This window comes from Ruditapes philippinarum, unplaced genomic scaffold (assembly GCF_026571515.1).
Source record: "Ruditapes philippinarum isolate M1 unplaced genomic scaffold, ASM2657151v2 ctg396_1_1_1_1, whole genome shotgun sequence".
Taxonomy (NCBI): domain Eukaryota; kingdom Metazoa; phylum Mollusca; class Bivalvia; order Venerida; family Veneridae; genus Ruditapes; species Ruditapes philippinarum.
In genome coordinates, this window is record NW_026865475.1 from 705 (window position 1) to 11,177 (window position 10,473).

General features: G+C 32.0%; 1 protein-coding gene across 1 annotated transcript; it reads left to right on the plus strand.

Moving 5' to 3' along the window:
- Positions 1–203: 203 nt before the first annotated feature.
- LOC132729208 (TNF receptor-associated factor 6-like) lies at positions 204–1,964 on the plus strand (the record flags this gene model as incomplete). Its single annotated transcript, XM_060714923.1, is given in 1 exon segment — positions 204–1,964. A coding segment is annotated over 1 exon segment (1,235 nt), but the record flags the coding sequence as incomplete, so codon positions are not given.
- Positions 1,965–10,473: the final 8,509 nt, after the last annotated feature.

Below are 10,473 nucleotides of genomic sequence, written 5' to 3' on the forward strand. Positions count from 1 at the left end.
TACATGCATACATTTTATAAGGTAGGAAAACTGATTTAATAACAGATTAGAGTTTTGAATGCTTCGGAAATTGATTGTTGTAGTAAAGGTTGAATTTCTTAATTGCTTTAAAATTGATTATGGTATACTAGTATTACACATTTGAATCTTAAATGTGCTTACTAATTGGTTTTAGTTTTAATGTTGTATGTTTCCTATGTTACAGGGTGAGAGACAGACTCTAGAGGATCACGAGAAATCCACCCTTATATATCACATGTCACTGATTAATCTTAGCATCATCCGACTCTTCACCGTGCTACGTATCAACCCTCAGAACCTCCAGTCAATGCAGAAACCCTCTTCACTTGGTTACAATGGAACGGAAGGGGCATGCAATTCGGGCGCGTCAAGTTATCCGTCATATTTCGTAAATCCTAAAGACAGTATGAATTTATTGCAACATCTTCTTCAACAACTTCAGCTGACACCTTCTGATTTAAATAATGTTAATGTAAGCGATGCAAATATTTGTCAGAGTTTACCTACATCAGGAAGTAATGTCGAGAATGTACAAGCAGGCAGTATGAATGTATTGTACGCTAGTCCAGGAAGTGTGTCCATAGCAACTGCACAAAATCTTGGCGTACCTATCAGTCAGGCGCAGGCGAGTGGACAAAACACGGATGAGGAACAAAATGACAGTGAGAGAAATAACACTAACCAGACACAGTATCAGATGTTTAGTTACACTTCAGAGCCATCAAATAGACAGGACAATAAAGAAATCCCTCAGATGTCCGTAAATGAGAATCAGCTTTTTACGATGAAATGTCAAAATGACATACAGGATGAAAGTTTAGCCCGACATGATCAGCAATTATTGGATTTATCGCATCAGAAAGATTATCATGAAAAAGTTATCCGAGAACTGAAAGGGAAAGTGAAGTATTTAGAAAGTACTGTAAATGAAATGGAGGGTCGCTGTGGGAATGGAGTTTATGTTTGGAAAATAAAAAATTTCTTGAAATTAAGACGTGAGGCAGAAAGAGGTGAAATTACTGCAATACATAGTGCTTCATTTTATTCAAGTTATTATGGTTATAAACTTTGTATTAGAGTTAATCCAAATGGAGTAGACAGTGCAAAAGGTACACACCTCTCTTTATTTATTCATTTTATGCAGGGGGAGTATGACGATTTACTGGAATGGCCATTTAGTGGAAGGATAGTTCTTACAATAATTGATCAAAATCCCATGTGCGAAATGCGCAATCATATCTCTGAAACACTAATGTCTAAACCGAACTTGGCAGCATTTCAGCGTCCAGTTAGTACTAGAAATCATAAAGGCTTCGGGTACATGGAGTTTTTACCACTAAGTGTAATCGATGGATCTACGTACATAAAAAATGATACTCTTATAATTAAAGCCAATGTCATACCATCCAGCCTATAGCATGAATGCTTTGAAAAAGTAGAATTAATATGTAATATATGAATGTGTAAACATGTATAAAAAAGAGTTAAGCATATTTTGAAAATTTTAGTGCTTGTTTACTAGAACTGATTTTATAGTAGATACAGCTTAACTGTTTTTAAAACCTAGTAAATTTATGATATGAATTTAACAGATAAACGATTGTAGAAAAGCCAACATAGTAGCTCAGGAACATTGCAATTTGTTGTATAATAGTGATCAAACCATACTGTGTACTTGTGATTGAATTTTTATTTTTTTGTTTATGTTGCAAGTGTTATGCAATTACATTTTTGTTGATGTTGTAAGCTATATTGGAACTCTGTCAATCTGTTTTTATCTGTGATATAGCAACGATTGCATGCAAGTTTATGATTGCAGATTTGATACAAGAAATGTTTTATGTGTTAGATAATACAATTGTATTAGAATCTCGTGCTAAAAAACAAGCATGATTTCTTATTGTAGACTGTAATTGGTATGAAATAAAAGCTGTGGCACATTAGTATGTTATTGTTAGAAATTATTTTATATCATGAATAACTTTAAGTGTTTTTTATTTGAAGACATTTAAGACATTGACAGATTGTGAACATAACTGAATCCTTAAAAGACACAGACTGAGAGCATGAATGCAGCCTTATAAGACAGATTGGGAGCATGAATTCAGCCTTATAAGACAGACCCTGAGCATGAATGCAGCCTTATAAGACAGATTGTGAGCATGAATTCAGCCTTATAAGACAGATCATGAGCATGAATGCAGCCTTGTAAGACAGATTGTGAGCATGAATTCAGCCTTATTAGACAAATCATGAGCATGAATTCAGCCTTATAAGACAGATCATGCAGCCTTGTAAGACAGATTGTGAGCATGAATGCAGTCTTGTAAGACAGATTGTGAACATGATTGCAGCCTTATAAGACAGATTGTGAGCATGAATGCAGTCTTGTAAGACAGATTGTGAGCATGAATGCAGCCTTGTAAGACAGATTGTGAGCATGATTGCAGCCTTATAAGACAGTTCATGAGCATGAATGCAGCCTTGTAAGACAGATTGTGAGCATGAATGCAGTCTTGTAAGACAGATTGTGAGCATAAATACAGCCTTATAAGACAGATTGTGAGCATGAATGCAGCCTTATAAGACAGATTGTGAGCATGAATGCAGTCTTGTTAGACATATTGTGAGCATGAATGCAGCCTTGTTAGACAGATTGTGAGCATGAATGCAGCCTTATAAGACAGATTGTGAGCATGAATACAGTCTTGTAAGACAAATTGTGAGCATGAATGCAGCCTTATAAGACAAACTGTGAGCATGAATTCAGCTTTATAAGGTAAAGACATATTGTGAGCATGAATGCAGCCTTATAAGACACAGACCGATTGTGAGCATGAATGGTGCCTTATAAGCTACAGGCAAACTATAAGCATGAATTAAGCCTCATAAGACATAGACAGATTGTGAGCATGAATGCATGCAGCCTTATAAGGCACAGACCGATTGTGAGCATGAATGGTGCCTGATAAGATACAGACAAACTATAAGCATGAATGCAGCCTTATAAGACATACAGTTTATGAGCATAAATGCAGCATTATAAAACATTTACAGACTGTGAGCATGACTGCAGCCTTATTAGACACAGATTGATTGTGAGCATGAATGCAATCTTATAAGACACAGACTGATTGTAAGCATGAATTCAGCCCTACAGACACAGACAGTGAGCATGAATTCAGCCCTAAAGCATGAATTCAGCCTTATAAGACAAAGACTGATTGTGAGCATGAATTCAGCCTAATTAGACACAAACAGTGAGCATGAATTCAGCCTTATAAGACACAGACTGACTGTGAGCATGAATTCAGCCCTAAAGACACAGACAGTGAGCATGAATTCAGCCCTAAAGCATGAATTCAGCCTTATAAGACAAAGACTGATTGTGAGCTTGAATGCAGCCTTATAAGACACAGACTGATTGTGAGCATAAATTCAGCCCTAAAACACACATACAGTGAGCATGAATTCAGCCTATGAATTCAGCCTTATAAAACACAGACTGAATGTGAGCATAAATGCAACATGACACCGACATATCTAATTGTTAGGATAAAGGCAGCCATGAAAGAAATTGATTGAAAAATTGAGCGTAAATACATTGACGGAATTCGAGCATAAATACAACAAAACAAAGACTGATCAAAAGAAAAGTATCAGTGCAGTCTCAAAACCATTGGCCAATAAAATGTGCACACAAGAACAATATTTAACATATTGACTGATGAAATACTACCGGTATATTATTTATACAATAAAGTTTTAAAACTATTATGAAAGTCTGTGACAGAAACAAATAAACAAATCTGGATGAACAAACAATCGTTTCTTGCTATCCTAATAATTTGTTATGATTGTTATGATGAGCATTTTGCGATCAATTGCAGAAAATTTATACATATGTACACAAGTTGTACACCTTTTTATTTTGCTCAAAATGTTTAAATGTTAAATTAAGAAAAATGTACTCCATGTAAAATATGTAAATTTTATTAAATGTTCGCATATGTTTATGTAAATGTTTATAAAAAAAATCCGATTTGAGAATGCTTTCCCTTAAGTCAGTGTTTTAAATTCCTGATTTAGATTACATTTTAGGAGAAATTTCGTCTAATGATTTTACTTGGTAGAACTGCATTCGATGTTAGAAGTAATCATTTGTAGTAAAAGTATGTACATTAATCATGAAAGTTAGCAATACGAATTTATTGCCCATGCTTGATCATCGCTTTTGAAAACTATGACTTGTAATATGTTTAAGTTGCATACCACAAGTTATGTCTCAATTGTATAAATCTTAATAGTGTTAATTAAGGTTTGGAATGATCAAATATTCTTGTAAATAGATTTTGTAAATATGCTATATACGATTCTATATACAAGTATGTATCTACAGTGGATAAATATCTGAGAAACAAACTGTTTTTCTGAAGAGTTAACATAGTTGACCATATGACTCATTTATGTATACCCAATTGTGCGTCAATGTTATATGTGATATTCTGTAAATAAGTTGAAATACAGATAAAATAGTCCTACACAGTACTATGAGCCAAGGACACGATTTGAGTACGTACAATGACATACTATGACAACCGCGACTATAATTGCTCCCTTACGAAATTTTTGGACATAAAAAGTTGAATAACTGCACCTAAATTTAATCGTGAACCAAAATATCTGCTCGCTATACCCTAAAAGATTTTACAAAGAAGTAATATCATGCAGCCATTTATGACAAACTTCCTTACATGAAAAGGTCTATGAATTATTACCAAATGAATACTATAGGTTTGATTTCAGGTGGTCTATAATATAAAAACAGTACTCTTCAGGAGTACCTAAGGATGCTAAAAGCCAAGTATGGTGGAAATCGATCCAAAGTCTGGGTCTTTGCAAAAATTTTGCCACAATCAAGACACCAACTTATTATATTATAAAAACATATAAATGTAGAAGGAAATGATGTTTATCCAATGATGCTACAGACAAAGATTGGCAAAGAGCCAAAAACTTCTATTTTTGGCTTGCAGTGGGGTGGGGGGAAATAAAATTTTAAATATTTATAAAGGATAAATTAAGGATATTATAAAACAAATTTAAGTATAGATATAAGATTTACTGATACTAGATGATGGACGATCAGTCTATTTTGAAACTATGATGCACATATAGATAGGTTTTAAATAACATCATTAATGTTCTGAAATGTTTTGATGCATAAAAGAAATGTACATACCTGACTGAACCAGGAAGAGAAATGAAACAACATCATGAAATTATACTATAAAATTTATTATTTGAAAATGTACAAAATATCTCCTAATAAAATACAACAAAGATTTAACAACAGTATTATTTCATCATATTTAAGTCAGTCTTTAATCTTATCCAATTATTTCTGCATGAAAGTTTTTCTTGAGAGGATTAATTTTCAAAAATAAATTTTCAAAGCATATTAACATATCTACTTCCTTCTTAATCATGCATAGTAAAATAACTGCTTTGTCACTTTATATTTTCTCTACACATATTTTGACATTTTTCCTATATATAATGTTACAAAAATGTTTTGCATTTATTTTAGCCATAGTCTTATAGTAACAGTTCGCATGTTGGTTAAGTCTAAAAGCTGCATGCCTCCAGATAAACAAAATATTTCAAGAAAATAAAACTGGACAAAAAATGTACTTAAATTAGCATGAATTTGGAGGCTTTGCTGCCTTAACAATTTGAACCAATTATAAAAATTAACACACAATGAATTTGAATAAACATTAAAGGTTTTTTATAAGTGTTTTTGCTTAATTGCACTTTTTTGACAAATGTAGTATTGTTGATAAAATTTCAAAAATATATTCTATAAATATGAGATAATGTAATGCCGTATGTTTTCCAAGACTGAATACACCATCAGATAATGTAATGCCGTATGTTTTCCAAGACTGAATACACCATCAGATAATGTAATGCCGTATGTTTTCCAAGACTGAATACACCATCAGATAATGTAATGCCGTATGTTTTCCAAGACTGAATACACCATCAGATAATGTAATGCCGTATGTTTTCCAACACTGAATACACCATCAGATAATGTAATGCCGTATGTTTTCCAAGACTGAGTACACTATTGGAGCTGAGTCGTAATGTGTGATGCATTAAAAAACAACATCAATAATTAAAGAAACTTGCATAAGATATATAACCTGAAATTTGTCATATCAGCATAGATATGTCAATTTATTAAGGATTTAGCTCAATACAGGATTGGAGCAGTACCTCTAGACGCTTGCAGAAATCATGATCACAAAATAGGCAACTATCGTTTTTTTCGCTGAATTTTACATTTTTCCTTGATTATCGTACTTGATTCGGTGTGAAAAGATGAATTAGACCTGTTAAAGTTCATTCCGTTGGGTAAAAAGACAAGATTTTAGCATTTTATCATTCAAGCGCCTTGTCCGGTATATACCGGAATACGGTATTTAGTGTGGTGCTCCAATCCTTTTTTTAGTCACAGCCATTTATTAATGCATGTTTAACCCATAACCTGCTTAATATCTCAAATGGACTTGTCCAACTTAAAATCTGAACAAAACCATTCATCATTTAAGGTAGAATTTCAATTTATTAACTGATCAAATAGCAAACGTTACAGACCATGATGTTCATTGATGTGACAGCTGATCTTGGTCAGCACTGATTGCATTGATGGAGTATTGTTGCTACCTGTGAGCAGGTTAAAGGTTAAATCTACATACTTTTGCATACTTTTACATCTTTGAGGTAATTAATGTAGATTATTACAAAAGCATCATTGATTTTAACAATTAAAACATTTCCAAAATTTCAAGAAAGTCAGACTGAATCTAAAAGCCAACTGCTTTAAAATAAGAGAAAAGATCGTCGTGGCCTGTAAATAATAGATAAACTACTTATTTATATAAACTGTTAAACCCAGTGTCAATATGATATACTTTAAAATGTCTAAACAGTATCAACTAATGTAAATATTGCCATATTATAACATTGTTTAGATATGAAAATAAATGAAGTAAAAAAAATAATTTATCAGTGTGCACACTTTAACACAGTAACACACTTTTGTCTAAATAAAAAACATTATTAGGCCCACTAAACATGGGTTTTAATGTTGCTAATGTAAGCGTCCCTAAACAATCAAAATTGTACAATATTAGTCAAAAAGTATAAAATTCTTTCTATAATATAAACAGATATGGCACTCTTATACAAATAACACCAATAAACTAACAATATATACATGATGCTCTAAACACAACAACAACAAATTAAAGATTTTCTGCATTTTACTGGGAATAAAGCTAAATTGGATTTTATCACATAAGTCATGGTGCAGGAGTGTAATAAAACCATTTAATAAAAACCATATTACACTAGTGTAATAACTATGTGATGTCATTTACGTTATATACAAATATAGCGTAAAAGTGTCTTATGTAAGCATTCCACTACAAAGACGTCTATGAAAAATCACTCTTTTAAACTGTTAAACATTCTTATTTTAGATATATGTTATAAATAGGATATTATATTCTTGTAGATTCAATACTAAATTTATTGGACTTATTGAATAAAACAATATTATGATCGCAAGAGACTCGCATATTATGATTTTATTCAAATTGTTTTTTAAATTTAGTATTAAACCTTAGTTAATTTGTAATTTGGTGGTGCATGAGCAAAATCAGCAATTATTCAATGTAAACTTGATTGTGCAGTCTTTTTAAATTTTAGTGCATATTTTGTCAGCTATAGCTTTAAGCCCTTTAATATGGTGTTTTTGTTAAAGCAGATCTTATATGTGTAAATTAAAAATAAAATAAATTACAGCTGTAACAATTCTATAAAGATAATTATAATGAAGGTAATTTATTATCAAATTCTTTAAGAACAGATGTACAAGCTGGCTTGATTCTATACTGGAGAATAACTATATTAATTATTTTCCTATTTTTAGAACTACATTTTTTTTTGTGTATATAATTATTTAGAATCAATGATTTTCAACCACCCAGAAAAAAGTGCTGAAATAAAGCTTACACATTTTAATCAAAATAATTTTTAGTAAAAATAACAATTCATTTTCAAGCAAAAAATTAACAATAAAAAATCAAAGAAAATGTCGTGAATAAGCCCCTATATATGGTATTACCCTGGTTATATTGTACTGTTTAACACAATGTCAATTTAGGTACTATTTAAAATAAAATATGAGTATATAAAAAAAAACTTCAAATAAATGTCATTTACTACTTGGTAGCTTTGCATCATAACAAAATTTACACATTTACAATATTTGCAAGCATTTACACTACTGATGTTTTACTCAGAGACATGGCCAAGCCAATATCACTGCTTGCATTCAAAGAATTAAAATATAACAATGTTTAAGAAGTAATATCATTTGAATGTTAGATATTTATAATGACAGTAATGGTTATATAATCGATAACTATTTATACATGGACACATAACCTGTCAAAAGTTTTTATTACTGCATAATTTCTTTATTTATTACAAAATGAAATTCATTCATAAATTTACAACAGCTTTGTATGTAGATAATATAAACGTCCAATGAAAAGCAATGTTGCAAATGTTCATGGTCATAATATTGGGAAACGGACAAAAGCCCTCCCGGACAAAAGCCCTCCTGTCCAAAAATGACAAGGCAGACAAAAACCCTCTCGTGAAAATGACTGGGCGGACAAAAGCCCTCCCGTGAAAATAACAAAGTGGACAAAAGCCTCCCATAACAAAAAATATATATGCATGTTTTTTTCAATGCACTCAATTACACAGTAACAAAAATATCTATGTATATTTTATCAATGCACTCAATTACATATTTAAATTGTAAAATAATATTTATTGTTGTTTTCAACTGGCCTAAGTTTGTGTATTAGCAAAAAAAACCACCATTCATTCAGAATATACCTTTCTGAAATGTTTCATGAGGTAACTTTTTACAGGAATGTCATTAAAAACAAGGTCACTTTTAAAAGAAATTGACCCCTTACAAGGCACATAATAAATGTCTTGGACTTTTAATTTTAGTTAATTTAAACTTCTTTTCATTATTTCTCTAATAATCTTAACTTCACATGGGAGTAATCCTTTCATTTTGATGTGAATATGCGCTTAAAGATTTTAGCACTAATTATTCAGATGCAGGTCAGGAATGTGCTCAAGCTCATACAAACACGCTTATGCCAATGAAAAACAAAAATTCAGTGATTACAATTTTAATATGTAAAGTGCATTGAAGTATACAACGTACATATACCGGTATATGTATTTGCTGCAGAGGGCTTTTGTCTGCCCAGTCATTTTCACGGGAGGGCTTTTGTCCGCCATGTCATATTTGGACGGGAGGGCTTTTGTCCGCCATGTAATATTTGGACGGGAGGGCTTTTGTCCTACACTCTATCATATTACCTAAATAGAAAATGGATACATTAGGCAAAAGTAATATATATATACAGGAAGTTCAATAAAAGCCTATTACAAACTGCATTTAATTTTTTATTTATTTTTTGTTCCTCCTGAGCATACTGAGGTCTGTTGGATCTAAGTTAGACAAAGTGATAAAATATGTCTAAATTTCAGTAGTGGTAACAAGTATACCTGTCTGTATATTATTACCTTGAAAATGTACAGGTAGGAAATATAATAATGACAACTAAAAAGGAACATGAAATAGCATAATTATACAGAGATTTCAATTATTATCCAATCAAATACTGCCTTTTATATTTTGATGAGTTTTTACATTTTCAGGCCAGATATTTGATCTTGTCAATATAAAGTGTACATACAACTTATGCAAGACTCGGTTACTTTCATATCAATTTTCAACTTTCATACGTCATAATATATTCTTGCTTTTACTGATCGTATAAACATGATAAAACTCTGTACAGCATTAAACGAAATAACATATGAAATAACACCCCGTAATAATGTACTTCTTGACACATGCACATCTTCAAGAAGACGTCACATGACAGTATCTTAATATTTTAGTTATTAAAATAGCACAAATTTTACATTTGAGCTGTGTCATGACAAAACCAACATAATGGGTTTGCGACCAGCATGGATCCAGACCAGCCTGCGCATCCGCGCAGTCTGATCAGGATCCATGCTATTCGCTTACAAACCCTATAACACGTAGAGAAACTGATAGCGAACAGCATGGATCATGATCAGCCTGCGCGGTTGCGCAGGCTGGTCTGAATCCATGCTGGTCGCAAACCCATTATGTTGGTTTTGTTGTGATGCGGCTCATCTTATTTTGTTCATCTGAATAAGAAACAAGATGCATGAGATTTAGTACCCTGGTAGTTGATGTCCCGAAGTACCCCTCCCATGTATTTATATTTTTCAAGCATAGGCTATTAA